At 50.6% G+C, this 20199-nt stretch overlaps 1 protein-coding gene across 6 annotated transcripts; it reads right to left on the bottom strand.

The window, feature by feature from the left end:
* Positions 1-1363: 1363 nt before the first annotated feature.
* Positions 1364-19286, bottom strand: plekha1b (pleckstrin homology domain containing, family A (phosphoinositide binding specific) member 1b). Of its 6 annotated transcripts, none has more exons than XM_072703385.1 (13): positions 19178-19286; positions 11977-12143; positions 11293-11349; positions 11170-11215; positions 9101-9198; positions 8473-8586; positions 8175-8303; positions 7992-8060; positions 6731-6795; positions 6548-6611; positions 6197-6286; positions 5861-5901; positions 1364-3245 (listed from the first exon to the last, which is right to left on the bottom strand). In XM_072703385.1, exons 2-13 carry the CDS (start codon positions 12115-12117, stop codon positions 2993-2995), a joined length of 1167 nt encoding a protein of 388 aa, XP_072559486.1. In that variant the 5' UTR covers positions 12118-12143; positions 19178-19286; the 3' UTR covers positions 1364-2992. The 6 variants fall into 6 exon arrangements, with proteins under 6 accessions (XP_072559486.1, XP_072559482.1, XP_072559485.1 ...); XM_072703386.1 differs by having other exon boundaries at positions 3061-3245; positions 5844-5901; XM_072703381.1 differs by lacking the exon at positions 5861-5901.
* Between the last annotated feature and the right edge of the window lie 913 nt (positions 19287-20199).

The raw sequence follows: 20199 nt of genomic DNA, 5'->3' as shown, positions 1-20199 counted from the left end.
TAACTGTTCCAAAAAGAAAAAAAACAAAGACCCTTTTCCATGATATTAAAGATATTTATGACCAACAAATTTATCGCACATTCTTCGATATTTTCATTTTATTTTTAGTTATAATGGGGAGAACAGAGATTTCAAGAGCGAAACGGTGGGCGGACTTGATGGCCAAAGGGAGAGGGGCTTGTTGTCTGGTCCAAGGCTGCTATCGGCCGGGAGCTCTCCGCGATGAGTCAGTACCACGCGCCCTCAGAACCACAACGCTCTGCAGCTGTGCTGAATAATTGATGCTGCTGTTTCACATTCTGCTACCCTAACCCTTTTTTAAAACCCTTTTTGCAGGAAGGTCTTTACATTTCATAAAGACACAGGAAGGACAGAAAGACCTCAGATCAAGGATCTGACCAAAATTAATTTATTCACATAAAAATGACGGCAGATCATAGCTGTCTGCCTGCAGTACCAAGTAATTACTTTTTTGGATAATAGGGACGAATTAGCTGGTAGGTCTGCCAGAAAGGGATGGGATGGCCTGCCTTCATGTAAGCAGGCCTCCTGGGGAATGAGTCTGACAGATTTATCATCCATCGTGGAAAGTTTAAAGGAAGACGTCACACCACCAGAAGTGTGAACTTCTTGTGAAAATATAGTTCACATTGAAAGTCATTTCAGAGGCACACTCTGCTGATTTGCAAGCAGAAGAAGAGAACCAGGAGTCAGGGCTACTAGATTGTGCAGAAATGCTCACAGCTGAGTGTCCAGATCTATAGGTTTCCACCCACAATCCAAAATGCATGATCTCACGTAAATTAATTCCCTCTGCAATGGACACGCTGTCTAATGCCCTATTGTCCCTTGGGGAAAGTCGGGATTGCTGCAAATCTATATGCAGAAGCACTTACACCTACAGAAATCGGATGCAACTGGAAACAAGGGAAAAGATGACTCTGGAGTCAGAGCAGAAAGCCCCCACCAGGGGGCAGTGTAACAAAATCGAAGAGTCAGACTGGAAGCACACAAGAGGTGTAAACTCATTATGCAGATTATGAAGCACAATAATGTCAAGTAAATAAACAGCTGTGGAAAAATGATAATTACTAAATATTTATATTATCTTTGAACGGTGCAATGGCCAAATAAAACGTGTGGTAAACAGACAGTCATGGGGTCTGTCCTCCCTTAGACACTAGATGGCAGTGCGTCACCAAAGATCCCCCTCTCATCTTCCTCTACGGAACAACTGACAGGAAAGACGGCACGCTACCGCCAGCCATCTTAAAATTTGCAAATATGAGGCAATGAGATAAAAAAAAACACCAACTAAAAGCCCTTAAAATGGCTATCATGCGTGATGAGATGGACACAGATATCAGAGATTCACTGATTTATTTTAAACTCTGAGTAATAAATAATGCACATTTATCTGAGGATGCGTTACACAGTTATAGTATTTAAAAAAAACAGGATTAAAATAGCTTGTTTTATATATAAAGAATGCAGGCACTTTACAGCTATACAGTTGGAAGTTGTGCAACAGTCACAGGCGACTAAAAAAACGAAGGGCGGAGCCAATCACAGCGAAGGGCGGAGCCAATCAGGCACAAAAATGCACCCCCACCCCAACAAACAGAAACTAACCTCATTAAAACTGTGCTAAAATATATTCACAAAAAAATACAGCTATGGCTACAGCTAATATTACCAGCTCTCCCCACAAAACCCCTGGGTCTGCACTCTCTCTCTCCCTCTCTGAAAAAGCTCACACATCAGCGTGGGGGTGCAGCTGCCTTGACGGAGGGTGACCAAAAGCACTACCTGGGGACCTATTAGTGGTGAACACGATTGACATTTAGTGATAGTGTGGAGCTCATGGGAGTTTTACTTGCACAAATATGTTCTGAGGGCAGAAGGAAAAAAAAAAGGAGGCGGGGCTAAGACATCTGATTGGTTGGACCCACCTCTTCCACAGTCTAATTGGTAATCTCTCTGAACCAATCATTTTTCCTTCTGCCCTCAGAACATTTTAGTGTAAGTAAACCAACACTAAATGCCAACCGGAGACAGGCGGTCGCACAGAAAATCCAGAGTGGTGTGAGTCGTTCTCGCTGTGTGCCTACGATTCCTACGGCGAATGTCCAAAACATAACGGGACAGAATGGTGACAGCACAGAAATGCGTCATTTTCATCAAGGTCGCCGCGGCGTTACATTTAGTGTTACAGATTCAGAGAGTAAATTCACAGGCATGACGACTTGGGCATTGCTTCCCTACAACCTGTCCAATGTTTAAATGACTCAGAGTGTCTGGACGTCCCAGAAGCCCAAAAAAAAAGGTCATAAATCTGAGCAGTGCTTCCAAATGCAGTCCCCGGGGACCCACAGACAGTCCATGTTTTTGCTCCCTTCCAGCTCTCGGCTGTCTCCCAGCTGTCTGGCAGGGAGGGAGCACAAACATGGACCGACTGTGGGTCCCAAAGGATCGCACTGCGAAACACTGAATGACAGAAACAGATTTATGACACGTTTGCAGAAATCTTTGGGTTAAAACGTCACTGTTTAAACGTGCGCCAGTACCACATGAGGTTTTTTTCTTACAGCACTGCTTGGTTTATACCAAAACAACCACAAAAAGAATTACAAGAAATAATAAAATAATAAAAACGCTCAGGAGCTGAAGGTGCAGTCGTCCCACTGCCCTGTGACCTAAGATTAAGGACCCAGATGAAGTGAATTTGGAATAAAGCAGAATAAGAGAAAGGAGGAATCCACTCTGCACTGCCACACCTATAGCCCCCTCTGAAGAGGTCCAGAGTGGTCCGGTCCACCTTCTGTCCTCTGTCCCTCTCTTCGGCTGCTTATATACACCTACTGGTTGCTCCACCCCCACCGTGATGCTGGCCTGGTGACGGCCTATCAGAAAGTGGGCAAGTGGGGTCACACTTGTGTGATTGGCAAGTCTGCGTCCACAGAGCCAGGCGGCGCCGGGGGAGGCGGGGCCTCTACCACGCGGCGTCTCCAGGGCGAGGGCGAACGGCGGCCTCCGGCAGGGACAGCCGCGAGCGGGGCAGGAGGCTCGTGAAGTCCTCGCTGTCCCAGGCCAGGCTGTGGGGACCCAGCTGGGGGGCAAGTGAGGGCGTTCCCACAGCGCTGGTGGCAGGGCGGGGACGCTGCCGGGTGGAGGGGCGAGCGAGGCACGGGGGGGGCCTGGTTACTGCAGTAGAAACCAGAAGGGGCATGGTGGTCGGCGTGCTCCTGCAGAGAGTGAAGGAGGTAGGCGGGGGGGGGGGAGCGGGTTGGGGACACAAGATGCAGTGAGTGAGACCCAGAGAGCATGAGGCACTGCGGGGGGGGGGCTGTGCTCAGTGTTAGTATGATCTGACAACTGGAAAACAGAAAAAAGAGAAGAAGGTGTTAGCAAACAGCAATGAGACGCGGCTCATGCTCAGCCAACAAGCGCCATTCGCCTGGACGCCAGTCCGTCTGATGGAGTGGGCGGGACTTCCTCTTCAGCCAACAAGCACCATTCGCCTGGACGCCATTCTGTCTGATGGAGTGGGCGGGACTTCCTCTCGCCGCCGTCCGCAGGCACGGCCTCCGACTCGCGCCGAACAAGAGCCAAACAGCGGCTGATAATCTCGCTGACGTGCCGCAGCTGCTCATCTTCACCATCTGAAAGCTACAGCTTGCCGCTCCTCATTTAACCTTCACCCAAACGCCTGTTGTTTTAACGTGTTTCCTCCCCCGTGGTCCCCAATGCCCTAGGGCCCCGGCAAAGCTGGGCTCACAAACCCGCACCTTTATCCGCCACACTAACAGCTCACAGAGCTTCAGGAACCTCAGGACGTCACATTTATTTAATTAAAAGTAAACATGACCTCCTTAAAGGCAACAGTCAGGGGTATGTGCACGTTCTGGGGACAACCTTTAAGGCAGCTGTTCAAACCCAGGTGTGCAATCAGTCCTCGGATTAGTAACCTATTAGGGAGGTCCAGCGAAAACCCGCACACACAACGGCCCTTTCTGGATAAGACTGGCAATCCGTGAATAAAGTGGCTGCTTAGAGCCCGGTGGCCACCAGGGGGCGCCCTCATCTGACCAGCCTGTCAGAATGAAAACTAGGTCAATCAAATTTTGCTTAGGGCCCTGAAAATGGTTGGTCCGGCCCTGTGACAGCGACACCATGTATGCATGAACCACCGTAGGGGCCAGCCAGCTCCCATCGTCACTGTATATTGCAGCTCCCGGTACAGTTTGACCTAAACAGGAAGGGGACTTCTGCAGAGATCCTTGCAGCTTACACTGCGCAGGGACCTGACGGCGTGTGGCATATAATCTCTGTTACAGACACTGCATTTTATTTATTTTTTACAGATCAGTACCACATTTACAGGCCTTAATACTGACTTTACGAGCTCGCTTTATGTACCGAGCAGAAACTGATTAAATCCACATGGAGTGACGGCCCCAAAATGTGCTCAAAATAGCCCTTTGGGGTCAGTAACCCGTGAGTTTATTTAATTTGTGGAAAATAAAAAGGAATCGATGCCATCTGCTATTGAGAAGTGTGGAGTGGGGGGGGGGGGGGGCAGTGATGTCACCAGGCCACGGAGGAGTGAGCCCAAGCAAGGGATGACAGTTCAGAGATGCGGGGGTGGAGGGGCCTCCAGGAAGCCCCCCCCCCCCCCCCCACATTGCAGGAGCGTGTGGAGGACAGCCGCCTGGTATAGGCACTCGCTGTCGTGCATCTCCACGGCAACGCAGGCAGCCAGGAAAACCAATTGAAAAGGGACGAGTTCCGAGCCACGTTCGCTGAAGCGGCCCAGAGGGTCCTAGCGCCAGCCTAGTTGTAAGGGACAGCATGCACCCCCATCTCCCTAACGGCAGAGCACTTCAGAGGGTAAAGATGGGGGAGATCAGGAGGGTGGCGGTGCAGGGCGGAGGAAAAGCATGCAGGGGGGAGGGGGGCTACTCTGCCCCCTGTCTCAGAGTCGATGCAACTACAGTGCGCAGTAGTGGACTACTCCACAGACTCTCGAACCTGGAGCCGGAGACCCAATACGAATGATGGATCATCTTGAGGATTGATCATCTTCAGAATCCTGTCAATCAATAGTTGGTTTAATCTACTTGCCATCGGCTATTTGCCCACAGAGATCCCGCCCCTTGGGGAGACCGTGAAGCCTCGCTTCTCCCATAATTATCAGACCAATAACAGGTGTCCTGTGGACAATAAACCCTAGTCAATGTAGCGATATCAAAACGAACACAAAACAAATCTTTGCGACCTCGGGAGAATCACCGGCGGACGGGCGTACACTGTCAGTGTCGTGGAATATATGTGATCAGTTCTTCTGCCCATGACACTGGGCCTGATGCCCCGCGGAGCAATTTATCGATTAATCGATAAATGCTTATTAAAGCGAGTTAAAGCAGCTGACTTAGAGAGAAGGAAATATAACACGTACATTCAGTTTGTTGGTCAGGAGACAGTAGATAGGGATGTACGTGATGATGATGAGGATGAGGCTGATGGGTGTGTTGTAGGACGGGACTTTTGCTATCAGAGTACCGCCAGGGTGAGTTAAGCACGAGGGGGATGGAATGGACGGGATGGGACGAGTGAGATGGCCACGAGTGAGACATCCCCCCCCCCCATTATTATGGTTTGAATCAGCCTTGTTTTTGGAAGCAGGAAGCCATGGTGAGGTGGGGGGGGCGGGGGGGGGGCTCCATCAGGATCCTGGAAGTCGCCACAGCTACGTTAAGAACCAGACGGGAGGAGAAGTTTGAGCAGGGGGGCGGGGCGGAGCGGGGAGGGGGGTTAGGAGCCGACACACGTGCTGCATTCACCATTTCGAGACGGATACCTCTGTATACAAGGGTTCGACAGCCGTCTGGCCTGCCGCATCTGGAACAACACACCGCAAGGCTCTGTTAGAGGGGAGGGGAGTGGCAGAGCTCGAGCCAAGGGTTGGGGGACGGCTGACTCTTCTGCCTCAGGGGTGGGTTAAAGAGGAACCTTTAGAAATAGCCACCACCTGCCTAGTGTGTAACTACCACAGACACAGGGAGGGGTGCCAACAAATGAACAAACAAGCAAATAAACAGACAAAAAGCAAACCAAGGGAGATATCTGCAGAGGACGTATTGAATGAGCTAAGATGGAAAGTGACGGCGTGGACGGGAGCGGTGCCGCTACGTACGGAGGCTGCAGATCGGCCTGGACCCCGCTGGGCCACGATCGCACCAGAGATGGCCTTGATCCAGCTGTGCATCTCTTCTGGGCTGTCCGACTGGACCGGGGGGATGGAGTTACAGAGCACACACAGACAGACGCACCATTATGCCATCATTATGACAAGGGATAGCACAATGGCCAGAAGTCAGGATAACAGGCTAATGGGCGCTAACACAAGCTAATGGGTGCTAACACACATGCTAATGAGGGCTAACATGCTAACAGGCATTAACAAATGCTCACGGGCGCTAACACATGCTAGCGGGCGCTAACACATGCTAATGGGCACTAACTGCCCCCCCACGGCAGCTCTTACCTGAACATAAAAGGTCCTGGAACTGGTGACAACTTCGAAAAGGTTGTCCCTCATCAAAATGTCACTGAAAAGGGGGAATTGGAAATGGAGAAGTGGGCATGAAACCGTGCTCTGTTTGCGGCAGGAGCTGCGGCGTGACTAGTGCCGGCCGAATCCACAAACGGCGCACAGCGGCCGCCTCACCTCTGCTTGCACTCCTGAACTTTCTGCACGTCCCTCAGTGGAATCATCCGGAGGGGCTCTTTGTCCTGGGGGGGGGAGCAGCGGTCAGTGACTCATCACACACACACACACACACACACACACACACACACACACGTTTGCAGTCAAGGGCAGCTCTGTATAATACCCGTAAAGTAGCAACCAATCATGATGCAAATGTGTAGGTGTCAACGCTGGCTGTTGGGGGGCGGGGGGAGGGTTGTGCGTGCGTACAGAAATACACAAGCCACCCCCCCCCCCCACTGGCAGCAACTACAGACAACATGACAGGTAAAAAATTTGCCGCAGGGACAAAGACCCAGCCGTGATTTGCCTTCCCCTCCTGTCACACGCAGACACACTCGCTGCCAAGATCCTGACAGTGACCAGTAATTATCACTGCAAAAAAATAAAATAATAATAATAAAAAGAAAGAATCCCATGGCAAGATCACGGTGCGTAACGCAGGCCTGGCAGTCGGGTACGTCTGTGCCACGTGGTGGTTGGGTGCTGCTGGAAGGCCCAGAAGGCCCAGGCAGGTTGGGACGTGCACCGCGCTCGCCGCGATGGAATGCTTTCCGGAGCCATCTCTGCCGGCATGCCAAGACACGCCTAACCACCCGACGAAGCCGGTCGACTACCGAAATCCAGGTGCCGCCCGCGGCAGACGTTATCCAGATAAACGCGGCCTTTCCGGGACGCAGCCATGTGACCCGCGCGGTGCCACAATCCGGAGCACCGTTAATCTGAACCAAAACAGCAAGATGCGTGGGGTATTAAGAGCTCCACTAGGGGGCGCTGACATCCGGTCACAGCCTGTCAGAATCACCCTGTGTCGCTGCTGATGCCGCACCATAGTTCTGGACCACGACCGTATGCGACGGGTCACCTGCATGCCTGAGAGGCTGCTGACAGGAATGGTGTCCATAGACACCAAGATTTAAAAGTATTTTCCCTGTTTGGGTTTGTAGCCTTCAGTGGTCAGACTGGCCCCCATTCTGAAAATATAGAGGCCAGCCGTCGTTGCATCTAGCAGGGAACGAGAAACGAGCGCTGAGGCGACCCGGAGATGATGCCATCCCAGAATCCTTTGGTGCAAAGCATGTCATTCCCATCAGAAGACCTCAAAAAAGCACCAAAATATCTACTGCAAAAAGATCTCACTGCCAACAGCCTAGACCACTCCCCCTACCCCAGCCTCCCCAGATACACACGCCACCCTTATTACGCCGCTCAAACTCACCAAGTCTGACTTGAAGTAACTCATGGAGTTTTCATCCAACATGAAGTATCTCCTCTTCCAGTTCTTCATCTGGCCGACCGTGACGGATGAGAGACAGAGGACCATCATCCGCTTAGCGATGACTCTTAGAACAATCTCACCGAAACACACTGATCTTGCCCAAAAGACGCCACGCTCACTCACCACGGCGCCCTGCTTCACGCAGTAGCCTGCCTTGATGACCGTGTGGTCCTGCAGTGGTCGGCCCACATAGTAAGGATGCTGGCTGTGTGACCGCTTCACGCCCGGCCCGTTCGGACCCTCCCCACCTTCCTGCAAGGAACACCGGCGAAGAGCAGAGGCAGAGGGACATGAAGAGGCTAAGAGTCAGCATCTGTTTATTTGCTGCAGGAGGGGTTATGGGTCTTAAAGACCAGCTTGGACAACTCTAGCAGGCATTATCGTCAGCCAGCTAAGGCCCCGTCGGGTCCTGAACTCTGACCTGGGTGGGCGTGATGATGGGAACCCCTCCAATTATCTCCGTTTTGTACGACACCTGCTTCTTACTTTCCGGGGGGCCCTCCAGGTTGGGCTGCCCGTCGCCCGATTTTGGCACCTGCAAAGGAGACGGAAGCTTATGGATCACGTGCCGGGTGGAATCTGAACATCACACCCCTCACCTGCCATTTACACGCAAAACTCTCACAGAACCTGGCCAGAACTGGGCCGGATGGACAAAGACCAACACGCCGGCATGCCCGAGTGCGGGTGCGGGTATGTTTTTGGTGTACCCTGTGTACCCATCTGAAATACCAGGCAGAAAAGCATGTTTACCGTGCAGTCACCCCCCCCCCCCTGCTCCAGTGGGTAGGGCAGAACCTGAGCACCTGTCACCGCTGTTTACCATCCCAGAGGTTCAGTGGCAGGGTAAAGAAACCTGGTGTGAGAGCGTGACGGATCTGAGCTGGCGTGTGTAGGCAGTGTGTTCATTGAGCCCAATACAGTCAGGTAGTATCAGTGACTGCTGACCCTGGGGTAAATCGGACTTTCATATATCTGTCTACTAGGGCGGCGACAGTGAGCAGAGTCATACAAATCAGTGTCACTACTTTGGGAGGGAGGGGACTCACTGTGATTTTGGTGGCATTATTGAGTACAGTCACCCACTCCACCAGGTCCTGCTGGTCGTTTGCCTGCAGGAAGACCTTCCTCATGCCGGCATTGATGACTGCAGAGGGAGAGTATCATGGGAGAAGTCAATCCACCTGGTGGCCTGAACCAGGACATTCTCACAGCCAGGGGGCGCCCTCTTAAAGCAAGCGATATCCAAAGGGCAAATTGAAGAAAGAGTTACAGGGATTTATAAACAGCAAATTCCTCCCCGGTTTGCTTCAATGAGCTCATGTGAGAGTCAAAGCCAGCCTCTTCACCCTCTCTGGCTCCTGCAAATGTGCAATCGCACAAGCACCCACACAAACACGGGGTTCCCTGCCAGACCGGAGTCTACAGAACCGCTCTGTAGGAAACAATGCTCAATGAGTCTGGGAGAGCTCCGGCAGGGTCTGGAGAGGCCTTGTGACTGACTATACATGTCACCACCAACGCCCAGCCCCGCAGTCGCTTGTTTGCACCTTTTTCTGCCTTTCCCCCCAAAGCAAACCTCTTTATCGTCAAGACGACAGGAATAAATGCAGTTGGAGAGGCACAATTATGTAAATATCGGGCCACCCGATCTGTACGACGTTTAAATATGTAGCTATACGGCCCAAGAGATTAAGGATTTCCAAGAAGAAAACATTTGCGAAGCCAACAGTTCGGTCGTGTGTGTGTGGGAGTGTGCTTGTGTGTGTGTGGACCCCCCCCCCCGCAAACCAGAGAGACGTGCTATATGGGGGCTCCTTCCTCCCACCAAGGAACACATCCTGTGTTTGAGCGGTGAAATCCTCCCACTGTCAGTGTGTGTTGCGCAGTGCCGAGGTCCGTAAACGCTCCAGGGACGACCCCGCAAAGGAAGTGACTGCATTCCAATAGCATTTGCGATCCCCTGCATGAGTGGCCGTCTTTACCCCCCCAAAAAAGAATCAAACCCGTTTTACTCGACAGCTCAAGGCTAAAAATACCCTGCGGTTTGACAGTGGGCTCTCAGCCATCATCCTGGTTAAGCCCCCCCCCCCATGCAGTGACAGCAGGATGAGGTCGAGCACTGGTCCCTCTACTGCTTCCTGCCATTCAGTGCCAGAGCAGTGCACTGTAGGAGAAACAGCACTGTCACGGACGCCGTCGGACAGGAAGCCCCCGGGGAGCGGTACTGAGGGTCCGCTAGGAGCAGGTGGGGGGGGGGGGGGGGGTCAGCCTATACCGTCACCAGCAGGACGTTGTGACACAGGGATCGCCAAACAGGCTCTGTCTGGTCTTTCACTCACAGGATGTTTGAACAACCCCCCATCCGTGTTCACCCAGGGGGGCCTTTTAGGTCCCAGCAACCCCCCCCCCCACCCCCACCCCCTCCCAGCCCAGGCCTCTTAAGTGGTCACCTGAGGAGGTGCAGGGAGCCCCCAGACCGAGGCGTGCCCTCAGCATGTGCCATCTTCCTGCCTGCTCCACACTACCCGGGGGGGGCGATGTGACAATAGATTTGTGAAAGCCCCCCCCCCAGGCCACAGTACGGGCCCCCTCACGCATGCCAAGCCAGAACCGACAGAAGGACATAAAAAAAAAAAAAAGTAATGCCATTTTTCAGGCCATTTGTTCAGTCACTGCTTTTGAAATCACGCCCGGCAGGAAAAAAACGTGACGGCGTTCGGGCTTCTGACGGGAAAACTCACGCCGCGGTTTCGCCTGACGGTGCCATGAGGGGGAAACGGACGGCGCCCAGGCCGTTTCTCCATCTCCATCGCGACCTCAAGACGACCTTGAAGACGTCGAACCTCCCGCGGCACAACAAACAATGACCGAAAACACGTGTAGGCGATCTTATTACAGAGCGCAGGGCGCGCTGCACTGGTAACGTGCTAACTTTTAATTAACGCTCGCTAATCCTGCGACCCTGTTCAGAAGAAGTGTGAGCAAGATGGATGGATAGAAATTTTGTTAAATAATTACATTCTGGTCTGCATTATCGTTTCTTGACAAGCTAAAGTGTCCCGGCAAACAACTGCACGCCACGATCTGACTATAAAGAGACGGTCAGGTGTCTCACCGAAGCAGAATTCAGCCTTCGGTCGTTGCTTGGTGGCGTCGCTGACCTGAAATGCAGGACGGAGCGAGTTAACGGAAGCGTCACGCAGACTGATCACGCGGCACGCTTGCCGTGGGAACTCACCTTGGAAATGTAGGTGAGCTTAAGGGAACCCACGTGCTCCGCACCTTTGGGCAGGTTCTACGGGAGAAGGAGAGGGAGTCAGAGTCAGAGATCACAGCACTGAGCACCAATAATGCCAGAAGGGTTCGCCTGCCCATGTTCACCTAGAACACAGTCACTGTCCTTAACTATCAGGCCACTAGCGTTACATGGTTTACAGTGAGGCAACTATCGTAGACATAGAATAGTTTAAGACCTAAGAGTTGGGGGGGTGGGGGGGGGACTGGGAAAAAAACAGAGGGGAAAAAGAACAGGCTGTATAGCTGAATGAAAGTTTCAGAATCTTTGAAAATATAAAAGAGTGCGAGTGAATAATTGAAAGCCTGGAGTGGCATCAATAAAAGATGCCCCCCGTGCCCAGTCTGCATCTGTCCCCCCCCCAGGCAGGGACTCACCCTGCAAAACCCGGGACTGTCAAACACTGCAAGACACGGTTTGTGCGTGCTGGGGGGTGGGGATTTATATCTTGGGGTTGCAGAGGTCATCTGACAAGAATGTGTCAAACTGAATGGGATGTTGTGGGGGGGGGGGGGGTTCTGTTGTTCTGCTTCTGTTGCTGACTGGCTGTACGTTTCACCCAGAGGCACATAACAACAAACAGAGGATTGGCATGATGCTGGTGCATGTGGGGGCCGCGGCGCCTACCTGGGGATTGTCCATGAACCAGAGCAGGCTGCCCGCCTGTGTGTCCAGGATGAAGTAGCGCCGCAGAAACTTGCCGCTGTTCTCGTTCTCCTCGATGTCCAGGAACCCGCAGAAGCGGTTCTGCCGATCCACGTAAGGCATCTCGGCGGCACCAGCACATTCCACCGCTAAATGGCAAGGGGGGGGGGCAGTCTTAGCTGAATCCTGAAGAGGCCTCACCAGGCCAGATTTTCCTAAAAACTTAGCCCCCCCCCCCCCTTCCACACATATGCCCCCCCCACACTGACAAATGGCACCGTATCCGAAAGACAGGCAGCTTAACGGGTGCCCCCGTCCAGGGCATGGTGACGTGTTTACCATGAGAGACCCCGGACGCTCATCTCCCTCCAGATGGGAAACCCCACCGCAATTTTTACTGGGCTCCGGGGAACATTTACTCACTCCCTCTGTTTTAAAAACACGCTAGTGTGTCATCACAGCACCCACACCCACCGCGGCCATCACCGCTGAAAAAGGGCGAAACAGACACAAGGCAGCCAAGGGAAAGATTTCGGTAAAAATTTCCTGTCAGATGAAAAATAAAAAACGGCAATCCCCAAGTTACAAATAAAAACTCTCAATAAAATTCCAGGCGTGTTTAGAATACTTCTCTCAGACTGGACATGTTGTTGGGTGATTTGCAGAGGACAGATTACCCAGAAACCCTGCTTTGCTGGGTAAATTCACACAGAAACCAGTCAAATACATTTTCCTGAGCCAGTAAAGAGCCTGAGCACAGGTTACCCTGAAGGGGACACCATCCTCGCTGGAGAGGAACACAGTTTAAAAATGCTCGGTGATGTTTGATGTCGGGGCCAGTGGTTTCCGGTCCATTTGCAGGTCCTCTGGGCATCATTGCAAACCATCTACACGCCTCATTTACCCAATTCAAGGACAACAGACCCCCAGCTATCCAGAACTAGCAGTTTTTACTGGAATCCAGTGTCACACTAGAGATGGTGTCTCTGCAGGGTTTGCTGAGGTGGTGTGGAATTCGCATAATACTGTCGCTGTCTTCACGTGTGCCATCTCCCACCCCCCATCTGCCACCAAGCCGTCTGCTCCTCTCCCCTCCCTCCCTAGTGCTAAATTAGAAGGTCAGAGCATTCTCCATGCCTTGATTTATTGCTGCTACCTGAAGATTTCAGGAACAAAAAATCCATGGTGAAGAAAGAGGCGGGACTAGAAACCGGCATGATGGTGTGTAAGATTTAAAGATAAAACTGGCCATTTTAAGGTCCCTGTTCCTATATTCTTGGTCAAGGGACCACAGACACTTCAAACAACCAAGCTGCACGCAAATGTCGGGGCAAATCCTTCCTCTCTTATATACTAGCAGCTCCCAGCGCAGGAGCTGCCAGCTCTGCAGTATATCATGGTATACTATGGCACAGGGGGCTGACCGGCTCTGTGGTGTATCATGGTATACTATGGCACAGGGGGCTGACCAGCTCTGCAGTATATCATGGTATACTATGGCACAGGGGGCTGACCAGCTCTGCAGTATATCATGGTATACTATGGCACAGGGGGCTGACCAGCTCTGCAGTATATCATGGTATACTATGGCACAGGGGGCTGACCGGCTCTGTGGTGTATCATGGTATACTATGGCACAGGGGGCTGACCAGCTCTGCAGTATATCATGGTATACTATGGCGCAGGGGGCTGACCGGCTCTGCAGTATATCATGGTATACTATGGCACAGGGGGCTGACCGGCTCTGTGGTGTATCATGGTATACTATGGCACAGGGGGCTGACCAGCTCTGCAGTATATCATGGTATACTATGGCACAGGGGGCTGACCGGCTCTGTGGTGTATCATGGTATACTATGGCACAGGGGGCTGACCGGCTCTGTGGTGTATCATGGTATATTATGGCGCCGGGGGCTGACTGGCTCTGTGGTAAATCATAGTATACTATGGAGTAGGGGGCTGACCGGCTCTGTGGTGTATCATGGTATACTATGGCACAGGGGGCTGACTGGCTCTGTGGTATATCATGGTATACTATGTCGCTGGGGGCTGACCGGCTCTGTGGTGTATAATGGTATATGATGGCGCTGGGGGCTGATCGGCTGATCGCTAAATTACCCAGAACCCTGCTCCTCTGGGGCAGACTATGTGGTCCAGGACTCCATAACACTCCCACATACGTAGAAAGATTAATCTGCTCTACGTGGACAGACACACCGATCTTTCTGGTAGCTCCTTCCTCAAATTGACCATAAAAGGAAGCTGAACCGCAGTAACTAACCACAGTCCCCAGAGCAATTACCGAAACCGGTCTGGCAGCTTTAGAGAGCCAGGCACCGCCCACAAAGCGCTGCCCCAGTACTCACTGTGAAGGCATCACTTCAGCGTACATTAACAGTTACCCAAATCATGACAGCGTGTGTTCCCACCAAAGCTAGTGCCTGGACGCTTCAGAAAACCTTTCCTCTAGCTGGAACCGGGAGTGAAACTCCAAAAACCGAAGTCAGGAAAACGTTACGCATTTCCGCTTTTGACACACCAGCAAACCATGATTAAACTGATTCATTCTGTAACATAAACACAAAACTAACTATCCTCTCCCTTGGGCAAAAACAAACTTTTCACAGAAGGTCCATGTGCTCAAAGCAACGTCACGTTTGTGATCAACAACACTGATTAAATAAAAAATTTTGAGTAACTATAGACCCATGACACAATACTATTAAATAATATACCAAAAGCCAATTTAAGCTTATTTCATTCTGATAGCGTATTTTAAAGATATTTTCCGAGAAACAAGCTGAATAAACTACTACTAAAACAGCAATCCTTTCAAATAATTTATATGTGACAGATTCTAAAGACGTGCCTGACACACAATGTAAGATTTATTATTCAAATAAACTTCTCACAGCACACGAGATCAGTCAGAGAGATTTCTGTGGATCAGTCAACTGTGTTTCAAAGCCTAATACCTTAAAGCATCAGGCAGAGCTCTCTGTGGGAAAAGCAGAAAAAAAAATGAAGGTGGTTTTTGAGCGTTGGTTTGCTATCACTGCCTCTGACAGACTTGACAGTTTCTCAGCCTACAATGTTCAGTGGTCTGCCATCAAATCAGCACACTAGGCAACAGTCTTCCACAAGTGGTTTTGTGGGGGTGGGGGGGGGTGGGCGGGTGACACAGCCCCTCAATGCGGTTGAAGGTGAAACGCAAGCCGCAGGGCCTAAAACTGGTCTCTGGATGTCCGGGACTGCATGGGTTTGCGGCCCTTGTGACACTACCCACAGACTCAATTCAAAGTTGACTGCCTGGGGGGGGGGGGGGGGGGGGGGTGGGGGGCAGCCTATTTTATCCTCCTCTAATAAAATAATAAATTGCTGTCTTCTGGCTGTCCCTTGTTTTTAAAACTGCACAGCATTAACTGCTGTTAAGTCAATCTACAATGCTGGTCTTGCTATAAAATCTTTAAGAGAGGTTTGGGATAAATGTGCTGGAAAGGAAGCTTCATAAATCCGAACGTCTACAGTAAACAGTTAGATTCAGTCAATATGAGCCCTGAAGGCCTCTGGGCAACTGCTGGATAAATATGGCAGCCAATTGGTCTGGTTTTCTTTGTTTGGTCAAAAGTCTGAGACAAACGGTAAGCTTAGCACTTTGCTTCAGCTTTGAAACAGCACCAAAATGAGTCCGAGTCCCCGGGGCATAGAGATGGCACCCCGAAGGTGGTGAGGGGTAAAATGAGCCGTGAACAAACGGCAGTCTGGCGCAGAGGGCTCGGGGCGGGCCGTACTCTGGGTGGCGGCAGACAGGCTGTGACCTACTTTAAGCTGGGAACGCCACACACGCAGGACCCTCCACCGGCGTGGCAGGGTAGGGCGGCATGGCCCAGGACAGCCCGAATGGAGCAGGGTCAGACTCCGCTAATGCTGGACCAGAGCCTGGAAGTGCTGGTGGCTAACAATCCCCAACAGCCAATGAGCAGACGCTGCCGGGCGGAATCTATGACCCAATCTCCAGCATTGCCTTGCTCTCCTCTTTGGCTCAGTCACAGCCCCCCTCCCCTGACTCTTTAAAAATAAACAAATATTCAACATCATCCCACCTCTCTGCAGCTGCGACACGCCGAAGGATAGGGGGCCCCTGGTCGTGTCCTCCCCCCCCCAATCTCCCTGCCCTGCGTTCATGCCTGCACAAGCACATTCACTCCACTGGAAGGGGGGTGCTCGGGGGGCCCTCTTTGTTTTCTCCCCCCTCCCTACTTCAGAAAGGGGGGGGGGGTCGCGTACAGTGACCTCTGTGCCTCCGCAGCTTGCTGCAATTAGGGGCCCCGTGTACAAACAGCGGAGCGAGCCGTGGTGCGTGGAACGCAGGCCCATCGCATGACAATAGGTACCTACGGTACCTAAATAATCACGTCCTGTCAGCAGAGTCTCAGGACATTATCACTAACAGAGCAGTCAGTCAGGTATCACTGAGGCTTTAAAATACCAGACACCACAGACTCTCTCTCTCTCTCTCTCCATAGAATACGAGTTTGAAGTCTTTGCCTCCTCTGCTTCACCGTGTTCGCCAATATGCCGGAACGCGTCCAAATCGAAAGCTCTTGTATCTGCTCAAAACGGCCCATACTTGGTGCTGCTTTAGCCCAATTAGCACGGGAGTGAAAGCCACAGGCCAGTATGAGGCACTCCCAGTAACTGCAGCCAGTATACGACCCGGAGATAAATCACTCGCACTCGTTTGAGAAACAAACACACACAGAAGGTAGCGATGACGCTGAGGGGGCGTTCTGGATACTGCAACTTACGGAATTTACAAGTCATCCTTTCGTTTATTTACTTACTGTATTAGCTGAAGTTTTGTAACTTTTAACACTTTACTAATCCTTCCACAGAAGTAGATTTCGAGAGCACAGCACTGCAGCTGGGAGTCTGATTTCATCACGCCGTCTGGCTCTCTGCTATAAGACTGTAATAATACCGTTTTCTCGCAAACGCGGCCTCGATGCTGACACGCTACTTCAAACGAGCTGCACATTAAAAGTTAACGACTCCACAAGCAGAGGGTGGGAAGGTGCTGCTGTGGTTAAAAAGGGAGCCTTGTAACAAACTCACCGCAGGTTCAGATTCCACAAGGTGCATGCTCTTGTACCCTTGACAGAGGTACTTAAATTGAATTTCACATACAGCTGTACAAATAAAACATAAGGTCACTTTGGTTAAAAAGATCAGCTAGACAACTAAGTATACTTACAACCGTGAAGTACCTGGTTTTTTGGCTGATTAGAGGTTTTCATTTAGGAGTCAGTCTAATTTGCTCATTTGAAGCAGCATACAATTAAAACATCACATATTTTTAAAAAAAAGAATAAGTGACTAGCCCTGCAGTCTATCCAAGTTTTACTAACATCTAAACAGGAAAAATACTGTAACCACGTCTTGCAGCATGAAGAAAGACTCAAACTTTCCAGTTGGTCCGCATTCATAAAATATCCTTATGAATAACTAAATTAATATTTTAATAACTAAATTAATATTATGTCGGTTTTGGGTGTATGATTTAAAAAATATATTTAAAAATATAAATCGAGCCGATGAGTAATTTAACTAACAGCAAGCGCGTGCCGGCCGGTGCTCCAAAACACGAAGCGTGTGAGGGCGCAGACTCCGAAAAAAGTTACTATAAACAGCCGATGCACCCACACGCGCCTCATGGCACCGGGGCTCCGGCAGAGCCGGTCCTTGTGCACGCGCGTAAGTGCGCGTGAGCGCGCACCAGGCAGGCACATTCTATACCGGGCCATGCACGTAACCAAGAGCGCGGCGGGAGCTCCACACACTCGAGTCGGGCTCTTCCTCAACCAAACTACATCAGCGATTGAAACTTTGTTTATGCAAAGCTTTTAAATGTTTTTATTCGCACGCTGAATGTACAACTTTACTATTCATGAAATTAATCTTTTCAGCTGTTTTGAGCAACACAACAGCAAAAGAAAACTCACACACGATTATCTTGTAGATGCTGAAAACCTCCCCATTTGGCTGCACTCATCGGAGAAATACGCTTCCTGTCTTAAAAATCCAATCTGCTAAAAGGGTACACGGCAATAATAAACCGAGAGCAGCGAAAGCCACGGTCGGCTGAACGCGGCCGTGCCGCCCAAGGCCACTCTCACCCTCCCAGGAGCTGTGGGACTGTTAACTGTAAACGTGCTGCGCGGTCACGCAGATGACCGTGCGGACGCGGCGCCCTGCAAAGCCGAGGGCTGAAAGTGCCGCTTCCCGACTATACCGTGCTTCTGGGTACATGACAGTGTATGTGTATATATATAAACAAACACATATAGATATGCACGTATGCGTTTGTATATGAACATCTCTGTTTATAGGTACGTGCACGTCTATATGGATACACGTCTACATATAGGTATGCGTGTTTACATCTGATCATGTATGTATATGTTTATATGTTTCTGGGTATACGTATGAGAATACACATACCTGTATGCGTATACGAGTATCAGTGAAAATCTGTGACCGCAAGGCAGAGCGAGATGCTGAAGGCCATCTGGCACATTCTCCCGACCACACCGTGCGCAATACTGTCGGGATTGATCTTCCTCTGGGGGGTCACGGTTAAACTTAAAGGAAAAGGTATCGGGCGTAATGCCCAGCGATTACCGGCGCGTACCTGCCTTGTAAAACAGCAGGGCATAGCTCCCCATTTCCCGGTTAAGCGCACGCAGCCCCACAGGTACGATACCTTCTCACCGAAGGGTAAAACTCAGCTTACAGCGCTACGTTTATCGTCCTGCCCAGTTAAAGGGGCTGAAAACTTCATCGATCTCGGCTGCTGGTCTCGTCACCGATTCGGGTGCTGAGTGGCGGCAATCTGGCCAACGACAACGGGGGCCTTTGAAGGCGAAGCAGCGAGTCCGACCCCCGTCTTGGCGAGAACACCTCCCCCTATTGCAATTTCATGCACGGACATGCATTTAATCTTAACTTCATCCTGACACGCACAGGCACATCTATGTGGCACCGATTACAACGTCGCGCTTATATAATCCCAAAACACACACGCGCGTCTAAAACAAGAGACGTTTAAATATGTGTTCGTTAATGTCAAGGACAGATACCGGAACACAAGAACCGAGTACATCGGGCTTTCAGGTGCACTCACCCAAGCACCAATGTCTGGGATCCGCCGCGATCCACCGCTCGCGTTTCAGCCCATGTCCTACCGACTTCCTACCTATCCCGACAACACGGCGGGGCGGGGGCGGGGCGGGCAGAGCAGGGCGGGGCCGGGAGGGGATGGGGGCGTGACGTTACGCGGGGGATCCCCCATCTCCGGAAACAAACAACTACCGCAAAGGATTGTGGTAAATGTAGTGCAGCGAAAGCTATACAGTACCTACATATAAAACGGGAAAAGGACGTTATAATCCGACGTGTCAAAAGTATCCTGGACATTTTGGAAAGTATAAGCAAAAAGAAGGCTAATCTCAACAAGAAGCAATTAGAGACGCTTCAGTCTAAAGTAGTGGAATACAGCAAATTTATCAGTAAAATTGTTATCAGTAGGACTGTTTCCATTTTGCGTCGTGATGGTTTCTGTCGTATCGGGAACCAATGCTAAAATCTTTAACATTATTTTTAAGCTCTGTTACACATTTAACAAATTGGATAAAGCAGGCCTATCATTCAATGATAGAAATCATGCTGAACATGGAAATTCTCTCTTCAGTTTACGTGCTGGGTTAATTGGTTTTCCATTATCTCTTATGGGAAAAATTCGATCAGAACTTTTTAGGATTCGATCCGGAGTCCGGAACGGATTAAGTTCGAGAACCGAGGTACCACTGTATTGTTAATAGTGAGGAAAACTCATGAAGTTTTAACGATACAGCACTCAAATATCCTGGGATCTCCAGAACCCACAACTTAATGCTATGAACAAAAATTCTGTGTCTAAATAGCAATTCACAAAGTCGTATTTCTGGCAATCCTTAACATGCCAAACTTCCTGGAACAAGTGATCACCCTGTGGAGCTATTTCAAGACATTTTTGTGGTCGTTTGTCAAGAGCATGCAATCTCACAGGTAATGTAGGTATCACATAAACACATCCTCATTCTGCAGCAGTGTGGCTTAATGACTTATAGCTCCATACTGATATAGATCGACATCGACATTTGAGTG

The sequence above is a fragment of the Paramormyrops kingsleyae genome, chromosome 20, assembly GCF_048594095.1.
Source record: "Paramormyrops kingsleyae isolate MSU_618 chromosome 20, PKINGS_0.4, whole genome shotgun sequence".
NCBI classification, from domain to species: Eukaryota; Metazoa; Chordata; class Actinopteri; order Osteoglossiformes; family Mormyridae; genus Paramormyrops; species Paramormyrops kingsleyae.
This window is presented reverse-complemented; position numbering and strand designations above follow the sequence as displayed.